We start from the raw sequence: 21,823 nt of genomic DNA, 5'->3' as shown, positions 1-21,823 counted from the left end.
CATAACGGGTGGCTTTTTAAGCGGTTAGATTAGGAGTTTAGATTTTGTTCTTTTGTTTAGTTTCAAGTTTGCAATTATTTTTTTAGCGTGTAGTGATTTACTCTAGTGTTAAATATGATGAAATAGGTACTAAAGTGTAAATAATGTAACTTAACATAAAGTTGTGATAGGTTTCTTATTCTTTCTGATTTTGTGTTCCTTGATACTAATTCACTTACTATTTTTATACAAAACGTAAAATATATTATATACACATACAACTTGTGAACCGTTATTGCATGCAAGTTTCCTGCAAGAGATTTCGACAAAAGTTGTTGAAAACAAACGGAAACAAACTATCGAAAGGTTGTGTACAATTGCAAAGATGATGCAGCAAATGTTGGGGTTGTTGGCGCAAACAAACCACGTGTTCGGAAACTTATTAACACAATTACCACTACTACTATCAATACACTGCAAATTTACTTAAACAAAAATATGCGAAAATGGTGAGAAAAACAAATGTAGCACACACACACATACAAACGAAATGATTCACTTACAATGCCCACGGAATAAAAACCAATACAAAAGTTACTACGGAATTCGAGCAACGCTATTACTACTACTACTACTATTACTACTACTTTACTATTTAAACTGAAACAAACACAAACGTGTATTACAATTGTGTGTAAAAAGTAAGCAAGTGAATAAGTAAACCAGTATCGCTACAGATTTTGATGCTTGTGAGAGCTCTATTTTACCGATAGTTTATGATAAAAATTAGCAGAATGATACAAAACACACACTCACACCCACAAAAGTATATATTTGTATACATGTTTTTCGAGAAAAACTTGTGGAACGTCCACAAAACACATTTTACACTATAAAAAACATACAAACATAAAACAAAACTTCTTTGTTAAAAGCATTTCCCCTTAATAGCAGACATTTGGTTTGAGTGTAAACAGTAAGCAACACAAAAAAATACAGTGAAATCTAGTAGTCCGAAACCGAACGTAGGTTCGCCCTATTTGCTAGCTAAGTAATCTACGTAGACTTGTACTTATGTATTTTAGAACACAGACAAACAAGCTAAAACAATCATTTAAAAAGAGAAAAGAAAAACAAACGAAAACTAATTGCATTGATAATAATGATAAACGAATTGTTTGAATAACAAAACAAAAGAAAGTAAACTTTACTCCTCCCTCCCCCCTCTCGTGTGTACTGTATAGCATTGATGCATATGAAAACAAAAACAAAAACATACAAAACATAGTGCGCTGCGCCGAATTGACAGCAATGTCAGCTGTGTGCAGTTTCGCAGACAGTAATCGTAGATCATTGAATTAAAAGCTACAGTTTGACAACAACAACAAAGTTTAGAATGCTATTACAAACTCATATTACTTAATCTAGAATCCCTTATGCGTAGAAGATAATACAAATATCAGTAAACAAAAATGCTGCAAACCATCTAGTGATTCAGTTTATTTGCATTTTATTATTTTGCATTTTCCTCAGAAAAAAAAATGTTAAGTATGTTTTCGTTTTTCCAAAGTAAAAACAAATGTCAGCTGTCAAATGTCTCATTTAAGCTATGTTTGGCTACTAGATCGACAGTTATTGGTACCGTTGGGACGTATTTTTACTGTACTTCTTAGCTGATTTTGTATCTCGTATCGTTTGTTTTAGTGAAAAAGATTTGTAGATAGTTGTACGCCTGACAAACAGAAAAAAAAGCTTTTTCTCGCCCCGCTCTTCCCTTTTTCGTGAAATGCATATTCCCCCTTTCAAAACCTCTTTGCTAACATAACCCCGCCATAAGTACCGCACTAACCCGACTACGTCGACTCTATGTCGCCTTCACCTAATTTCAACCCATTTAACCCCGCTTTTCCCCGCCCACTTTCCTTATTATTTGAGCCGTCTTGCCCTGTCTGCTTAAATGCGCCCGCGATTTTGCCCACAATCAGCGCAACCATTTTCTTTTTAATTTTCGATGAAAATAAACCGAAGTACAATCACGGTGTTTGTTTCCTACTATTCTTTACGTTATATTTACCCTAAGTAAGCGCCTCCCCCTAAAGGCAATGCTCTGCCACGCTTAAACTGCTCTATCCCCGCATTTCATCCTGCCCTCGAAAAAAAACGCAAAACAACTCAATTAATCATTAATATTTGAATTAAGTTAAACCTATCTATCGTACACTTTAAGTTGAGTAAATATTTGTATAGAATCGCTTGCTAAGTCGACGTTGCGTTCGATGATGCTACTTTTAGCTGTACTTTTTGTTAATATTAATAGAGTTTTGACACTCATTCTGCGCGAAAAAAATAAGCTTGTCAAAAACATTCACACAAATACACACAAAAAAAACGCTAAAACAAATATGGTTGATGGTTAGCAAACTTTAAAAACAAAACTGCTTTGTTTGTTCAGTAAATGGGATTTTTTATTAGATCGTTGCTGTTTATGTATAGACTATATATTTATTCGCTTCTTGATATTATAAGCCGCGTTGCAGCCTTAAAAATTGACGAATGATCAAAAATTCACCCCCCGCTCACAAACACATTCAACTGTTTGACAGTTAGTTCTTCTAAACAACTCTCTCTCGCTCTCTCACACTCTCTTTTGCTATTGTTCATAACGGCGCGAGCAGCACAACATGTCCCCACCAACAGATAAAAAACTGATTGTAAACTTACACACACACCTTCTGCTAACACACAAATACATAGAAACGCCTAACCCTTAGCTTCAAAGTGCTCGAAACTTTTGAAAACTGCTTCAAAACATTTTATTACGCTAATTCACACACAATAAACTTGTGATTTTAAGATTAGAAAAAGAATTTTTGACAGTGAGAATTATTAAAGAAGTTGAAAAGCCAGATTTCTCAATGTCAAGCTTAGGCAGGATTTTTATTTTGTTTTCCGTGGTGACACAAAAGTTCGTTGCATAATTTGTTTATAATATTTAACGATAATCTGAAGGCTTGTCTATTTTAAATTATCTATTTTCTGATTTTCAATTTGGGTTAAATAGAAGTTTAATTTATAATGAAAAATTTAGATAAATAAAACAAATTCTTAATCAATAGTGATATATGATTCTTTATTTGAAAAAATAATAGGAAATGTGTTCAGGTAGCAATACATTAACTAGGCAACATTTGGTAAAAAAAAAACAACAACAAACAAACAAAGTAGTTTAAGTGAAGTGATTTTTTACAATTTCGCTGAGATTTTTTTATTCGGCGCTCTCTGCGACGCGTCCAAACTAAAGATGTGTTAGTGACATGTCTTAAAACGCCACGCCTACTATATTTTTTGATAAAATTCATTTAAATTTCGTGAAATGATGTAAGTTTGCTAACATTTGATTTGATTTGTATTTAAACAATCTGAAATATTTTGTTTAAATTCCAGAAAATAATGTTGTTATTAATTCTTGTTTATGAGGTTTTAAAATTTAAAACAACCAACAGCAGGTCTGTTCACACCTGCTAACAAAACACATCGAACCAAAGAACCGTAACGATCGCGATAGGTTTAACGTAATTCAAATTTAAATCAAAACAGACTAAATTTCGCAACGCGTAAATCCTCCTAGCAGGGCCATTCCTCAAATCATTTTTCCTCATCCGTTCATGTCTATAAGGAATTTTTAAAATTCAAAAAAAATAAGCAACAATTTTTTAAATCACGGGGGAAAAGAACACCAGACTTTGGGGTAAAAAAAAAACTTAAGTGTTTGTACTGCAAAGTTGTGTTTTCGAATAAGTGCCTAATAAGATCGACAACGGACAAAAATTACGGAGGAGAGGTTGGGGCGGAAAGGGACACGGAATTGGTTTCGACACCTGCTTCCCCTCCCTCTCTCGGTTCGAAAATTAGATTAGGTTGTCGAGTTTTTTCCTTAACTTTTACTTTAGTCTACAATCAACTAATTTCACCGTGAGATTGTTAAACTAAGTTTGTTATAACGAAAACAACAAAAACAAGGGGAATTGACATACTGAAGAGAGAAAAAACGGGGAAAAGTCACTGTTTTTTAAGGTTTAGATCTCCGGAGAATGAAAAAGCAAGCAGAATGCGTTTCCTAGGTTTAACGTGCAGTATTGTGGTGTTCTCGAACAATGGAAATGAAATAGCAGCAAGTAGCTTGTACTAAACTTTTTAGCACAAAAGGGTTCCCGGTTCGAAAAAAAATGCACCGCCGTTCTTGCGAGATTCGAATCGAACGGTTGGGAATTGTTCTTTATCCTGGTAGTGAAGAGGGGAAATAAGAGGAAAACTAGCGCAAAGTGAAATCATATTGAACAACCTAGGCAGTATTTGTAATTGGAAACAGAAAACATGAAACTTGTACTAAAAACAGCACGATAAAATTTGTATTTCAGGAGGGGAAAACATAAGAAAATTGTAAAACAAGCTATTAACTATTACTATATTATTGATATATATCATTATAATTACGACTATACCATTAGTTTATATTACTAAAAAAAGAAAATGCATGTAATAAAAATAATTGTTTACATTTCAATGAAAACACAAAACGCCAATATTATTTGACATTTGGTTTGGTTCCGTAACGCAACTGCTGTACTCGGTTTCCCTCTCTCGCTCTCTCTCTTTCTCCCATATATATCAGTATGTGTATATCTATAAGTGACGATTATCGTTACCGTGAAGAAAGTGTGGCTTGTAAATAGATCTGATCTCACGTCTATACATATATATTATATCTGCTGCTCTCTATTTTCCACATCTGTTCTTTCATCTTACTTGTTTTTAGTTTTTTTTTTTCCAAACAGCAAAACAAATCAAAATCTGTCAATTTCATCATTCAGCACACTATGGCTCTATTGTTTCCAATTGGTTTCTTTCCGTGCATCAATATTTAGATGGTTTTTCTAATTTATTCGTGTTTTCCCATAGCCCAAAAATAGGTGCTTCCATTTCAAAAACCGAAGTGCCCCACCAAAATTCGATGGATGAAGCAAACAGAATCATTTTCATTTGTGTGCAATTTTGAACCCGCCAACTGTCCACAGCAAACAATTTCGACCAAACCATTTTCGACCACTTGTACCGCCACCCCCGCGCCATGTTAGTGTTTTTTTTATAGCAAATAAGCAAATTTTTCAATGTTAAAACTGCGTTGGCAGCATCTGATGACAACAAGAGCAGTAGCAGCACACACACACATACACCAATACCATTACATGTAGCAAGAAACAAAAACAAAAGCATTGCATTACTGCATCATTCTACAATTTGACACCAATACATGTACGCTTTGGGATCTTGTGCGAAATTGATTGCTCTTGTCACCAATACTAGAACAAGTGAAACAATAGCGATACTGAGGAATGCGCTTTCGGCTCGAGACACACACACATTCAAACACAATCGCAAATTTCATGACAGCTTTTTTGTTGAAACTTTCTAGAATAGGATCCGCCCCATGCAAGCGATATGACCAAACATAACTTTGAAAAAATGAAATGTAGTGATAATTTGACTAAACGGTTTCAAGAATTTTTTTTTATTGAATTCGACTGTTGAAAGGGTGGAAAAAGATAAGGATGAAGATCCACCCTAAGCAAGTACTATGACCAAAGCTATTTTTTGAAATAAAAAATCACTTGGTTCATTGGGTGTGGCCCAAAAATAGAATTAAAAATGTCATTCTGCTCATTTCAATAACTTTTTTTCAGAAATTGACTAATAGATTTAAACTTGGTTAGTCATATAGAATAAGAAAGCTGAAAATGGTAAAGGTTTTGGATCTGCCCTAAGCAAGTAATATGACCAAAAAATGTTTAGTAAACACATTTTTGGCTGAATTTATCCCAGAATCCGCCAATTCTCTGGTCAGGCATAGTATTAGATGTATTGTTTTGGACTAGGTTTAGCAAAAATTCACATCCGTAGTAATCTGACATATTTTTAAAAGTTTTCAAAGTATTAATGCATGGTTGCGCGCTTGTGTAATGGTATTGGAAGAAAACAGATTGTTCACGGTGCCATGGATCAATAGAGGTGTTGAATGAACGTCAACGTGACAATAGAACAATAGAAGTTTGCACTGGCGACGGAGCATCCGGAAACTTAATTTGATGGCATGTCTGAATATTATTTTAGCTTATTCCAACCAACCACCACCACCTTTGTCCCCATTTTGTTATTTTTTCTCGGCTTTAGAAAGAACTTTCTGTGACATGGGGTCGTTCAAAAATTACGTAGTGCGTGCTAGTATTTAAAAATTATTGCTTGTTTTTGAAAGCGTTGCGTAATTTTTGGACGGTGCCCGTACTTTGTACTTTTCATCGTATTTTTGTAACTGTTGTTTGGTTTTCTACATAGGAAAAGAAAACATGGGATGTGTGTTTCATGAAAAAAAAAGAATGCCTCTGTCCTCTTCACCGGAGGGCGCGTCTCTTCCTTAGGCTATAGCTACGTATTTCTACTGTTTTTGTATTCATACATATATATTTTACCACATACCAAATGCCCTTAAAGCCTACATCTCTGTAATCGGTTTGACCAGTGTGTGGAAGTATATCGAAATTGTTTTGTTACTTATTGATTTGAGTATGTATCTAATTCAAATTCCACGCCAATCCATATAAACGTATTTCTATAAATATAAAACGCTTCGGCTGATGTTGCGAGCATAGGAGGTAAGAGTTTGCACTGCTATTTGCTTGTATTTTTAAGTTCATTTTTTAGTTTTTTTTTCCTTCACCACAACTGTCACCTCACTAACACAGCTCACACCGTAGAAGTAGCCTCTTATTTTACACATTGTTTATATTTTAAAAGCTTTAGTTTTCGAGTAGAGTAGAACAAACTACTAAACCTTATTTTTACTTCATTTTAATTTCTTTTTTGTGTTTTATTTACAGACACTCCGTATACACAACCGCTAAAAGCTAACCACATAACAAAATAGCTTCAATTGTTTCACACCACGCCAAATTTGTGCACAACAAACAAAAAAAATAGCTCAGTTTTCACCACTACCAACAGCCAACCATTCAACAACTTTAGCCACCGCCTTTATGAACACCCCTACACACCCTCACACACGCACACACTCCAGCAAATGACAACTGTCTTGGTTTGATTGCTTGTAGTTCATTTAGTGAATATTAACCGCTTTCGTAAACTATATATTTTATCATTTTTCGTATATGAGTTTCTATTTTCAGCACATTTTGATCACCCCTACTTTACGTCACTTTTACACCTCCCTATCTCACTCTCTCTTTCTCACAAAAACATCCTCTCTCATCATCCATCCATTTGCCTTCCCCCCATTCATCGGAACCCCAAAACCGTCGCCATCTTGTTTCCCCCCTGCCCACCAATCCCCCCCTCCCCACAAAACTACGCCTCTGAATTAAACTGATTGAATCAATGTTGTAAACTTTTTCTCATCGAACAAAGAGCGCGGATTGTAAATGTAAAACGCTTCTCTCCCATATATATCTCTCTCTTTTGGTTCGATTGTGAACACCCCGTTGTCATCCCATTATGTCTCACACACCAACACTCGAAAAAAAAACAACAAAGCAGTAAACAATAGTTTTTCCTCCCACCAACAAACAAACAAACAAAACGTCACTTCAGCAAGGTGGTTGCAGTGTGGAAGGTGTGCTTGACGTTTCACTGCACGATCATTTAAATTGGCTTGTTTTGAAGTTTCCTAAACTCTGAATTTGGCAAATGTAAACAGTTTAGTTAAACTCGCTCGCTTTAATGTAAACATTGAGTTTGACTGCGAGTAACCCCCGGAAAGACAGTGAGCAAGAGAGCAACTCTCCTAGCTTCGATTGCTCTGCTCTGCTCCAGTTTTCTCTTGCTTGGGAGCAAACGGTTGCAGAGAAAATAAGCGTGAGAAATTGAGAGAAATGAGAGCTGCTCTCCTGTTCACTGGCTTTTCCGAAGAGACGACTTTCTTGAGATTGAGAGAAAACTACAAAATGAAATAATTTTGGATGATCGTGCATGACTTATACCACACACCTTTCACGTTGCAGTTACCTTGACCTCCACCAGTCCATCCCCTCTTTCTATAGTATCACTCTTTATCGACTCCGCTTTTATTGATTGTGGCTTGAAGAACAACAAAAAACAACAAAAATAGATACGTTTAGCTAGATTTGTCAAATACAGAAAAAGCTCAGAGTTTCCATCCTTTGTTAGCTCTTTACATTCAGTGGGTTTGTTTTTTCGGATATATCAGTATAATATCTTACATATTTTTAATGGCTTTAGTAAGCACAAGTGTTTGAAAAAATATATATAATTGTTGAACGTAATTTTGCCCAACCTACACAAACTTTTTGAAACAAACTTTCCCAGCCAGCTCGAACAACGCTACTAACTTCTTCGACCGTTGATTTCCCCCCGTATTTTAGACGTTTGTTTGTGTAAATCTTTATTTTAGGCCTGATTAGTTCTGCTTTTAGTGTGTTTTTACATTGACGTTTGTTTGTTTCCGTTATTTTCCCGTAAAAAATATGTCAACTTTTGTTTATTGAGCAAAATTTTTTTAAATCATAATTTCAATACGTTCTTTTTCCACTTTGTTTTATTTCACGCTTTCGATCGTTTCACCGGATTACGAAACGATAATTTCCGTTTTGGTTACGCTTGTTTGGTTTGTTGAAATCATGATTTCCTTTTGACAAACATCGACGCGCCACGGATCCGCTGCATCGCTGTCATTTGACGCCCCCTCCCCCCTCAAATTACTACGCCACTGCATGACAATCACCGAATCGTATTGGATGTCACTCTCTGCAAACCCTTTGTCTCTTAATTGACTCTCGCACTTGTCAATCAAACTTGTGCCCCTCACCTTGCCCCTCCTTCCATGGTCTTTCTCAATTTCCGTAAATGTCATGCAAAAACAAACAAACAATCACTGCATCGGTTAATTAATTCACTGCGATGATACGTGCCTTGCTGTGACATGTTAAATGCCGTTCTCAAAACCAAAAATAATACCAACGCAGCGTCATCAACAATCCCCATGAATGCCCCCTACGTAATCTACACCGACACCAATGGACAGGTACAGGTTATCGTGCTTATGTTGGTTTGTTTACCCTGTTATTATTTGTTTGCCGCTTTCCCAAAAAAAAAAAATCTTAAAATTTGCTTTCTTTTAAGTTGCCGAAATCCCCTTCTTTAGTTAAAGCTTTATTCCAGAACGCGAATGACAGCTCCCACCGCCCGCCTACGCCTCTGGCCGCCAACTTTGACAGCTGTTGTGCATCGTCGACGACGAACTCCGCTTGGTGGCAGCACAGAGCACTGCTTGTTTAGTTTTTTTTAGTTTCGCTTCTTTTTTTTTGTTTTGAATTTTTAATTTTATGCTTAAAATCACACGATAAAAGACACAAATGCCCTCTCTACCTCCTGCCTTGAAAGCTTTTTTGTTGGGTTTTAGACCAGTGCAGTGTTCAGAACTCTTCCATATGGTATTATCAGGATAGTTTTTTTTGTGTTTGAATCGATGGGCTGCCGCTGGAGAATGATCTGCCTGACCGCTTAGTATCTACTTTTATACTTTCTTTCTTTCTAAACAAACACACAAACACACGCGCCCACACCAATACCACCAGAACGAACGGATACTAGCTTACCTTCTTACCACCTTACCTTGTACTACTAACTGTGCTTTCCTTATTTATGCGCCCAAAAAATGGAAACAGTGTTCGCTTTTTTGATTAGCAAATTTTCAGTGTTTCGTTCCTTCGTTTTCTTCGACTCTAATTAGAGTAAAATCCTAATCAATTTGAAGTACGACGAATGTACCAGCTGGCAGTCTCGAAATGATCTTCAGAACTAGACCCACTAAACTGTGTGTTTTAGTAAAGTCAGGCCTCTCAAACTGTGAAGAAACTGTTGAAACCAAACTCGATGAACGTCAAAACATGACAACAACACTGTGAAATAGGATCAAAATAGGGCAGCTTCACCTTAGGCAGGCAAACAAAGATAACCCATTGTGTCTTGTTAGGTCCAATTCTCACCAAAACCAAAAAGAAAAATATTATTAAATTTCAAACCCTCTGTCCCGATTTCCCCAACCCACCGATAAACAAATGTCATCAAATCCTTCAAACTGATTTCTTTCACCAACACATACACATTGAGTCCTCGCACTTCATCAAATAATCTTAAAACAAAACATTTTTGGATTGACCCTACATTCCTTACCCCTTTAAGAAAAATACTTTTTTTGAAAAAAAAACAAATCCTCTCCCTCATCACCCTAAAAAAAACCACCACTACTTTTTATCTAAATATCAAACAATCCTTCAATTTTCACCACTCTTTTGTTCTCGTTTTCTTTGTTTTTGAAACTCTTTTGTTTTTTTCCGTTTTATTTTCTGTTTTTTTTTTTTCTTTACCTCCATCACGCGCGGCCCGAGTGCAAATAAAGGCTAAACTAATCGAAAGTCTGTATCTCTTGTCCCTCCGTTACAGTTACTGGACACCCTCCCGGTGTGCCAAGATTTTAATAGATCGATGTGCACGCGTCCGACCTGTAGATTCGTACATCTAATGGAGTGTAAGTATGAATGGCTTCACAATTTATTTGAAGAATTATTGTTACGTATTTTATGTAATTTTTTAAAATTTTTGAAGTATTAAAATTAAAAGTTAAAATGTTGAAAAACTTATATTTTCATTATTAAAAATTGTACACCGATTTTTTTTTCAAAAGAACCATGCACCTCTACAAAAAAAACCTGGTTTTCATCAAAATCATGGTGCAAACTTTTTTAACAATATTGCTTTCGTATTTAGTTCAAAAATGCATTGACGATTGAAATGCGTTCTAATGTTTACCGATTTTTTTATTCAATGTCACCGGCATTTTAAAATTAAATTTTGGTTCAAATGTTTAAATAATAGCTTGGTTATTTCAATTTGATTACATTGGAAATGACAATTTAAATTGGATTTTTTAAAGCTGAAGAAAAATTGATAAAAGAATTTAAATATGATGGAACCTAAATGTATTCTGCAAATTTGGACTACCATACAACATAACCAATTGTGTTCGACTAATTAATTTTACAAAATATTTTGCTCCACCTTTTTTAATCAATAAAAATTATGGATAATGATATGAAGATAATATAAAGAAAAAAAGTACACTGCTAAAAATCTTGAAATATTAAATTATAGAATGTTATATCATAACAAATTTGTTAAATAACATGATAATATGATCAGGTGAAGCTATTTAGAGAAGAATTTAAAGAGAATGTTCATCATCAGTTTTTTTAAAACCACTGAACACAACATTATTTTTAACATTAAAATATATATAAATTAATTTTGACAATGTGGCTTGATATTTTAAATATTAAATTTTTGTCTTTTTTCTAAAGTCTTTAAAATTTTAATCAACGCAAATTTCAATTTAAAAAATCTTATATGATAAATTTAAATCTACTAGAAAAGAAATAAAAATGTATCTCCAAAAGGCATTCAAAGTAAAAAAAACATTAATTTTAAAAAATAACCTTTATTTTTAAGCTTTGTTTTAAAGTTATTAAAGTAAATTAGACTGAACATTCTTTTGCTGTTTCTTACAAACTCTAATAAAACAAACTAACAACTCGATTTTGAGCGGTTAAATTATATAATCTTCGTAAAGCTTTAAAAACAAAACCAATAAAAAAAGTATAAGTAGCTTTTTCATAAAGATAATAATGATTTTGATTCAAAGCAAAAAAAAACTTTTATAATTCGTTTTCACTATAACAACACTATTTTTTCAATAAAGTCTAATGAATATTGTAATTTTCGAAGCAAAATGGTACCCAGCATGTTAAGACATAATTTTGAACATAACCAATTTCTTACCAAATGTAGCAAACCAAAAAAAAATTCAAATAATTTTAGAGTTGTGAATAGAAGAAAAATTGTGTTATTAATCTCGAAAAAGATCCAACTTTTTTTAATTTTATGTCATTATAACACACTTTTTCCATTGAAATGGTAATTCCATGGCTTATAACCTCAATTTAAATTTTTGAAAGCATAATCATCCAAATGATAGGTTTTTAAGTAGAGCAAGATTATTAGTACATTTGGAAATTGTTTATTCATGCTACCGAATTGGATTTGGTGGCAACATAAATTGATGTTTTCATAAAAAAATCAATTTGGTTATTAATTTTAATCGGACTACTTCGGTGAAATCTGACACAAATGCATCAAACATTTTAAAATTAGGCCTAAAATTCAAAATTTAATTTTTAGCCGAGGGACAAAAATTTTATACAATGTATTTACTAACCTAAATTTAAATGAAACATTTAATTTTAATATGTTTTCAAGTATAATATGAAAAGTATTATAACTTAACGTCAATTTGACGAAGTCAATTCAACATGCACACTTTGAATGCTGTTACTTGTAAGAAGCACAACGACTACCAAAATCACGCCGGTATTTAAATTAACAATTTTCAAGGAATCTTTTTTGAAAGCCCTATTGAAAAACAACATTTAAAAAAACGCACATGAACATTTTATGTTTAAAATATAAATTTTAAGACAAGTCTTCCAGTTGAATAAATTATGAAACATAAATTTTAATTCTATCAATGACACTCCGGTTTACGGTATTCAAAAAATACCTACATAGCAAAAAAAAAAATAGTTTATTAAACCTTAAATTAAAGCTCCAAATATCAACTATCAAACATCATATTCTAGTCTAGCAAAAAGTAACTTAATCGATTCTAAACCTTAGATCTAAACTTTTACAAAAAGTTTGAAATAGTTTGCTTTATTTCAAATTCTTAAAAGTATGAGTTTCAAATTTCTTTTTCGTAAAAAATATCTTTCAAGACCATATGTACACGCAAAGAAATTCCGTTGAACGTTGAATGTCAACCCGGCTAACCCATTGAATGTTCAAGTTATTGAACATCGAATGTTCAAAGCATAACTAAAATCACGCACACTACGACAATACGATTCATCCGATTTGGTTTTTGTTTTAGTGTGCGTGCTATCTGCGGCCAACGTACCGTCTATCGAAGAATTTCTTCTTCGCCCTTTTTAAAATAGCCCACTCTTCTTCGTGAGCAATTTGACGTTTCATTTTTTATCTCATCAACCGCAGTCAAACCGCGAAATTTTCCTCCGGTGATTCCGTGCTCGCCGCGCGATCGTGTGTGCCTAAAATTGGTTCCAGCCGGTGGACAAAATGTTTTCCGATCCGCATCAGGCAGAAGTGAACACACGGTATGTTGGGTGCACTAGGAAAACGCGAGAAACGTTTTGTTAACTGTAAATTTGGTTCCCCATAGTTCACCATCGAAAAGAGGTCACATTCCGGGTGACCCAGCTGGAGCTGAGCTGCGATACATGAGAAACGGACTCCTCTGCCACGGAACCACTTCGGGTGTCGGACGCAGTAAGCTGGCTGCAGTTTCGCGTCGCGGGACATGACCCGCGAGGCAGCCTACTGCGATGAGCAGCTGGTGCGGGAAGTTTGCGTTGCGCAGCTCGTGGATGAGCACGGTGCTCGGAAGGTTTGGATGGCGACAAATCGGAGAAACTCATCCAAACGACCCGGGTTCAACAACAAACTGGCCAGCCGACAGATCGACGGTCTTAAAGCACTCATCGACGCACTCATCGGAACCGGCCTAAATCGGTCAACCGCGACTTTGTCTAGCAGTGGCCGGAATGAGGAAATGTAGGCAACTACGTTCCGACGCTGGACAGCAGCAAGATGCCGGTCGTGCCGAGTTTGTCCAGATCGAAACCCACGGTGGCGAGGGCATCGACCCGAACCTGGACGACACTTTTCAGATCGTGCTGAAGAAGATTCTCAAAAAGGACCCCACCACGAAGACGAAAGTCCTGCAGGAGTTCACCGAGCTAATCGGCAAGTACGAGCTGTAAGTAAGTAAGTTGAAGAAGAACAATAATTAAAAGAAAACTATTTCAATCTTTTCTCCCGTTCAGATCCAACACCTCGGAATAGTGCAAAATCAAGTACCAGCGCGTGCTGATCGTCAGCCTGCGCGGTTGCGCCTTTACCTGAGCAAGGTCCCCGGGGAACAGCTGCACAGATCGGTCGAAAAACGGGGCCCTGCTGGACAATGTAAAAAAATGGACCTACCACAAGCCCAAGATCGAGGTCGTGTAGGCGTTTCACGCCGTTTCTGGTGGAGAAGCATCGGGCGCAGATTCAAACGACTGACGGCGGAGAAAATTATCGAATGCTGCAAGACCATCTGATCAATGTTATTCAGAGGTGAATAAAAACGGAAACCTCCTCGCGACGGTAAATTTTCGGGACATTTCAAATCTACTGCTAGCTAAATTTTGGAATCGTCTTTTGGAAATCATCGAGCAAAGCACTTTCGTTGCCTCAGACGTCCAACAATTCACGACCGCCCACGTGGAGCTGATCTGGAGCCTTAAACGCACCTCGCCCTAACGTGTTAAGTTCACGGCGTCTCGGCCGAGCAACACGACGAGCCCGACGCCAATTCGCACCACGCGCTGCCGAAGATCAGCTCCTCACGCTTGTCTACAAATCGTACGTCGATCGCATCACCCTCACCCGTGACCAGGCGTACGTTCTGAGAAACTAGAGAATTTCGTCCGGCAGTTCCAGTGCTTCGAACTGTTCGAACCATTAAACCAGGCCAACCATTGGTGCTCTGCGGCAACATCTACACTTGAATCGTGCTGGACTCGATCCGTGACCTGGAGAAATTGGAGCCGAAACGAAGGTTTAAAAGTCTACATTGGGATTATTCGTCACATGTCCAACAATCTGTTCTTATTTACAGCCCGAGTAAGCCGTCATGCCGAGCCTTCCTGGCATCTCGTTAGTCCGGATAGCTGTCCGTGGCGCCACTTCCTAACACCTTCGTGCTAATTTGCCTTGCTTGCCCCAGCGCGGTTCTTCCGGCCGATCGATGTCGATCTGGTGCTGGTCGAGCATAACCAAGCGGAAGCTCGGATGGAAACCGCAGGTTGGAATCGAACAGGCGAAGATCACAAGGCAGCATTTTTGTCCTTATTTCAAATCTGCTACTAGAAAGTGGTTTTCCGATGACTGGAGTAACGAAGATTTATAGTTAAACTTTTGTTGTTAAAACTGAATTAAACATTATTGAACGTCTTATTGCTCATTTCCTTTTGTAGGGAATATTAATCAAAACATATATTTTTATTGCTTTAACATGAAAATTAAACTATATAAATGTTAACAGTTTGATTTAGTTTAATTTTAAAGTTGAAGCAATAAAAATGTATGCTTTGACTAATATTCTCTCAAACAGTTTAATTTTTACGTAAAATACTCATTGAACAGAGCCATCTAGCGACAAAAACTTTGAACAGAGCCATCTAGTGGCGAAAAGCGGTACTGCCTAGCAGCGGCAATGCACGGTGGCGCCGCCAGCGTTGAATAGAGAAAGCAGCAAAAAGCTGCGCGTGGCGACACGCACACTATCAAACGAACTGTCAAATTTGATTCAAAGCAAGATGAACATCGGATGGTCAAAGCGCTTTGAGCATCGAATGTGCATGATCGTTTATGACCATTCGATGCTCAAAATTTCGATACCGATGTTCAAAGAATTCGCATTGGTTGTTTTGCGTGTATTAATTGCATTATCACTATTCTAACGATTCTCCTTTCTCTTTTCTCTCCCCCAAAACGCTCTCCCTTTTCCACGGAATTCAGGTGATAAAGTAGAAGTATGTGATCAGCGCGTGGCGGTCTGCCGTGACCACGCAAAGGGTATGTGCAAGCGCAAGCAATGTAAATATTACCACATACCGATAGTACTGCCACCAGCGAACGTGATGGCCGCCACAGCAAAACTAGCAGAATAGTGAAGAACCATGTGAAAACTCCGTGAAATTTTCGAGGCAAAACACACCCACATCAACAGCAGTGACCAACATCCAGCAGCAGCAGCAGCAAAAAACCAACCCCAATTTGAGTTAATTTTAAAATAAAAACAAAAACACACAATCATGGATAAAACAAACAGCAGAACAAGAGCAGTGAAAGCGAGAACAATAAAAACAATTGAATGTCCCAAAAGTCACAACTAACCCTAACCCTAAACTCTCGAATAGATCGAAATTTGCAAGTTTTTGTATGAATTCTGTGTACAGATTGACTCTGCGATATGTTTCCTACTTTTTATTGTACGCGTGTTACACGACTTTTTTTATACATATGATAAACTTACTATTGACTCAAGGTTACGTTTGATTTGTTTAGTTTTTTGTTTACTTATTGTGGGATTATGAAGAAAAATCTGTATTATTTTTGTGTATTTTGTATATTTTCATATGTAGAGAATACGTTATATATTGGAGCATTTCTCATTATTTACTGAACACCATAAGATAACTGAACAATAGATCTAACTAACTGTATTTAGAGTATTTAATTTAGAAAACGAAAAAGAGATCTGAAATTCGAAAAAGCGTCAAATATATATTATCATAAGTTCCAATTTAACACCACAAAATTTCTGAACTATACATTTTTTCTACGGGAAAGAATAGAGCATTAACGAAACTTGGTATTAAATTTTGTAAGACAACACTGAATTCCGTATTGATGCGCGACCTATACAAATTTACTAATATCCTCACAATACACAAACACATAAACTCACAAAATGTTTTGATTTAATCTTTCTACCAGCAAATACAAACACCACAGCAGTTGGGGTGAAACGGGACACGAAATCAATATACAAAAAATACCATCCTCCAACAGGAAATATGAAACATCTTAGCAAAAGAGTTGACTAATTTACCAAAACCTGCAAAAGTATCTACAACTTGTACTAACATTCATATACACCATCACACAAAAACACTACACGTTAAACTGACACTACACGTTTCTTCTGTCACAATTTACATCCCTGAGTCACATACCCACGTTCACAGCTACTCACACCAAGATGGCACCCACACACTTACACTCACACAAGTTGCGGTGAAAACACACTCTTGCGGAAAGGTTATGAAAAAAGAGAAGAGGAAGAAAAACAAACTAAAAAAATAAACTCAACTAATAAAATGATAAATCACGTCCTATTGGAGCAACGATAATGTATAGTTTATACGTTCATATTAAATATCATGAAAAAAAAAACAAAAGTGGTTGAAGAATAGCAAAACTCGACGAAAGAAGCAGAAGGACGAAAAATGATGATACCTCTCTATTTGTATCTTTAGATTTTGTGTACTATTAATTATGTTGTTTTTAAGAGATTTATTTGTTTATATTTTTGTTCCTTACAACTGTATCTGTATGGTTTTCACGATGTTAGATTTATTTTGTTCTCCTCCAAGTGAGTGAAACCACAATACACACACACGTACACACTCAAGAAAAACACACACTAAATCAAAAGTATTCCTATTACTATCTGTAAAATGTAAGTACTAAATCAAACCCCCCTAATAAAGTGAATAAGTTTCGAAGAGTGACTCTCGAAAGAAAAAAACACTTGCAAAACTTTTGAAGTTACTGTAAATTGTATTACTATTATTATAATTATTATTCCCAAAAGAAACCCACACACTCTCCCCGTTACTTTCCATTTGGGCCTCGAATTGTTAGATTGGTTCCGTTCGTTTTGTGTACATTTTCTTAAAAAACTATAGTTGAAATCCGACGTGGGAACTTCGAACGTAAAGTTACCTAACCTAGAACGAAGAGTGGATCTATCGAGCAAAGGTAAGAATCACTGGCGATTTCAGGGTTCAGCGTTGGCAAACATTTTAAATGTTTTTTCGAACGCCGTGAACGCAACGTGAATATAATTAGAGGGAAAATAAAGCTAAAAGAACGAATCGTTTCAAAACAAAACAAAAACAAAACTAAAATTAAGGCAAACATATGATAAACAAAAAAAATCAGCAAAAAAATGGTTGAAGAAAGAACGAAATCTGGCAACACTGGGCAAACAACTGGAAAGATCATGGCTTGCTTGCGCGCTGCGGGAACGGATCCCATCAAAACAATAACAGTTGGCTCTCGTTGGTTTGACAGCCATGTCAAACGAGCGAGGTCGTACTGTACACACAAATGCATCAGTCACATCAGTCACGACTACTTTGATTTTGCGATTTTGTTTTCGAACCCTTTTTGTGTGAGTATTTTTGACAGGAAATCTTTGCCTGTCAAAAATCTAACCTTGCTTAACAGGATGAACCAAATGCTTCCGAATGAAGTTGACAGGTTGGGATTGGTGGAACAAAGTGTTTGAAACATTGTTTGGTTCAATGTTAAATTAGTTTTATTGTTTACAACTGTCAAACAAACAGTCGAACCCTGCTAGTTTGACACTCAAATAAATTACAATGCATTTGTTTTGAATTTGTGCGCAAACGACGCTCTGAAATTTTGCTTTATAATTCTTCTACATTGTCTAACCAAACTTAATATTGTTTATGGTAAATTTTCAAGAAAATGTTACAAAACAGTAAATGTATATTTTGCGATATTTTCTTGCTGCAAACACTTCACCCAAAACCCCACCACAACCTGTCAACTGGCAACCCTGCGCTGCGGTCCAGCAAATTTTGTGTACTAAAAAATTATCTCCGCTTTTCGCTTTTGCAAAAAAATATCCCGAAAAATCTAAGCGTGAAACCAAAACCGTACCTCAAGGATAAAGGGAATATATTTTTAGAAAAAGAAAAAAACATAGAAAATAAAATGGAGAGAGTGACAAAATAAACTGCAAAGTACCACACACACACAAACTCACAATCTTAAAAGGTGAACCAAATATGATTTGTCAAGACTGAGCTGAAAATACACGAGGCCGCAAACTGGACACGATTTTATGAAAATCTTCCTTTTTGCACCAAACTTGATTTTTTCTCGAAAAAAAACAAACGCTAGGAAAGTGAACTTGCAGCAAAAACCAGTGATTTTGATAGTGAGAGAAGTGAACGCAATCATGTTCGCATACTTCAAAAAGATGAAAAAAAAAAGTTTGAATCACATATCTTCTAAAGAGAAAACAAATGGGTAAAATCAGAACTATCCGCTATCACAGAATTTATCGAAAAAACTACACAAAATCAACAACAAGAAATCCTTTACTCAAACTTCGTCCTGTCCCGAAATGTCACGAAATGTTTCCGTTGTTTCCGTTCCGTTTTTGAAAGGCCGTGACTGTCGTACCGATTTTGTTTTTCCGAGGGCTTTGTGGGAAAAGTTTCGAATCGTCGAACAAGTCAGCGAAAAATCAACAAAAGTAAGGAAAGAAAGGTGGAAAGGTAAACCAGAAATAACCACACAAGAGGAAAAAATATTTTTTAGATAGCTAGGAGATACATTTATATATTATGAGTAAATTAATGAAAGTGGAAACCCGATCGACGAGAAAAAAAACTTTGAGAATACCACAATGAAATTGTATTTTAATAAGAATCACTAAAGAGAAAAGAAACACAAATTGCTGCGAAGAAATCGAATCGAACTGGCACGAATCAGAACAGAATGCATCCGTTGATTTTGAATTACTCAGACAAAGTTATGATTTTTATTTGGTGATTTATCAAACTCATATAGAAGAATCACTTCAGTAGATGAATGAATCAAAAGAGAACGGAAAAATTGGTTACAGAATGAACAGAAAAAATGTTGCAATAGAAAACCACTTGAAATCAATCTACTTTATGCGAACAACTCTATCATGGACTTTTCGTTGTCAAACTTAGAAAAGTCACAGACAAACAGATGACAAAATTTTATTCGATTTTATCGTTTAGAAAATAACGGTCATTTCAAATCACAAATGGTTCGTTTGTCTGTGATGAAATCACATGTTTTTGTTTTCTTTCAACTTACTCGAAACAATTCCACAGAAAGAAATAACATTATTTTTGTTTCCACTGACGTTGTTATCCCCTTAGTATTGTTTACAAACTCTTTTTTAGTACTTCCAAACCAGAACTTTATTTTGAATGATATAACAGCAAATACTGTGATATATTAAGCATAAAAAGTAAACGGATAATAAACACACTCGAAAAATTATTGGAAAATTCCCCGGAAAACCACATGAAATTTTAGTACACACACTCATAAACACACCTTAGTTCCTGTTAATTGGTCTCGCAAAAAGAAAAAAAAACGAATAAAACTCTCTCTCTCAAAAGGACTAATTTTTCGACGGCAGCAGCACGTAACACGTTTAATTTTTGTGTCTAGTCAACACCAAACCCACATCAAAACATCGCCATTCTTCGCTTATTGTTACTTGTGATATTGGTTTGTTTAGTTTCGTTTTTTTGTACTAAACAGTATTTACGACCGTTGGTCGAAGCAGAATACTCAGTTTTTTTCTGGACAGAAAGAAATGTTATTTTTGCCTAATCTGTTGATAAAATGTTCCTTATGTGGAGCATTTTCAAATAAGTTAGAAATTTCAAACATTTTTAGTACAAAAACATGTATGACTTTATCATGCTTTTGAACTGTTTTTCTGTGCAAAGAAATAACTTTTAATGCAAATATTTTTGTGAAATTTCTATCCTCATTTTCATCAAACATTGAAATTGTTGTTGCTTTGAAGTACATTCTAGGTTGTGTGAAAACGGAATTCTGAACGGAAAAAATCTCAAAAAATTAACAAAATATGTTCCTGAAAAAACTAATGAAAATTGAACACCGCAGAACCGTACCGAAAATAGAGAAAAATCGGACAGCCTATTCTGGATTCGATAAAAATGTGAAAAATTAACAAAAAGACACACACACACAACAAAACAACAATAAATATGTACATTTTGTGAAGAATTTTTGCTCCCCAAAAACACACAAAATTCGTAAAACCACAGCAGCAGAAGCAAACCTTAAAACCCGCTCTTCGACGAGGAAAAACACCGCACACAACCTGCAAGTCCTTAGCAAAAAAAAAAACGAAGAACACAAATAACTTACATGAAAGAAAGAACTAAACAATAAACAAAACCATAGGTGGATTAATCCCTTTCTTACTCACAGCGATGTGAAGCCTCTCCTACCCCCCAACACGATTTTTGTGAAATCCAAACTAGAGAACAACACATAGCAAGATTATATTATTTGTAAAAAGTATATTAGCATCGGGGGAAAAAAGGTGAAACAAAACAAATATTCTAATTGAAGTAATGAAAAGGAAAACAAAAATAACTTAATATGAATAATCTGTAAGATTTTTAGTAATATAATATTATTAAAAACTTTACTCAAACAAATACTTTAACAACATTGTATGAATAAATCAATATTATCATTATTGATAATAAACCACATATGAAAAAACAAAATCAACCACACAGACACAAACACACAGAAAGTATTTCAGTTTACTTATTCACTAGTGAAAAAAAAAAAACAAACAAAAACCTTCCCCCCTCGCAGGAGGACTCGGACGTGAGCGTAGTGAAAACCTTGAGCAGTAACCGAATAGACGACCCGAACTCTCTCAAAGTGCAGTCCTCTAAGTAGTGAACATTAACGAAAAAGTAAAATTGAAGTAAAATAAAATAAAAAATCAGTGACCTTGAGGATGAAAGCAGTAGAATAGCATTGCTCTAGTACAGCAAAACTTTCCCGCAGAAGAAAAACAAAACAACTTAAAACAACTGGTAAAGCAGCAACCAAAAACAAGAAAAAGCGAACAAAACAAAAGAGAAATAAAACACACACAAACAAAAAACATGGAACAGTAAAAATCATAGCAAAAATTGCAAAAAAGACTCGAACACAGCAA

At 35.5% G+C, this 21,823-nt stretch overlaps 1 protein-coding gene across 6 annotated transcripts in view; it reads left to right on the top strand.

Moving 5' to 3' along the window:
- Window positions 1-21,582, top strand: part of LOC120417562 (protein muscleblind) — a 526,440-nt gene extending 504,858 nt beyond the window's left edge. For 4 of the 6 annotated variants that reach the window (XM_052708165.1, XM_052708166.1, XM_052708168.1 and 1 more), the window contains 3 exons: window positions 9,030-9,088; window positions 10,510-10,594; window positions 15,760-21,582. In XM_052708165.1, the coding sequence (XP_052564125.1) occupies window positions 9,030-9,088; window positions 10,510-10,594; window positions 15,760-15,911 (296 nt within the window). In that variant the 3' untranslated portion in view covers window positions 15,912-21,582. The remainder of the gene's footprint in view (window positions 1-9,029; window positions 9,089-10,509; window positions 10,595-15,759) is intronic. The other 2 variants (XR_008212114.1, XR_008212116.1) reach the window with 2 other exon arrangements.
- Window positions 21,583-21,823: the final 241 nt, after the last annotated feature.

Source organism: Culex pipiens, chromosome 2 (genome assembly GCF_016801865.2).
Source record: "Culex pipiens pallens isolate TS chromosome 2, TS_CPP_V2, whole genome shotgun sequence".
Taxonomy (NCBI): Eukaryota; Metazoa; Arthropoda; class Insecta; order Diptera; family Culicidae; genus Culex; species Culex pipiens.
The sequence above is the reverse complement of the archived record's forward strand: the minus strand, read 5'-3'. Positions and strand labels throughout refer to the sequence as shown.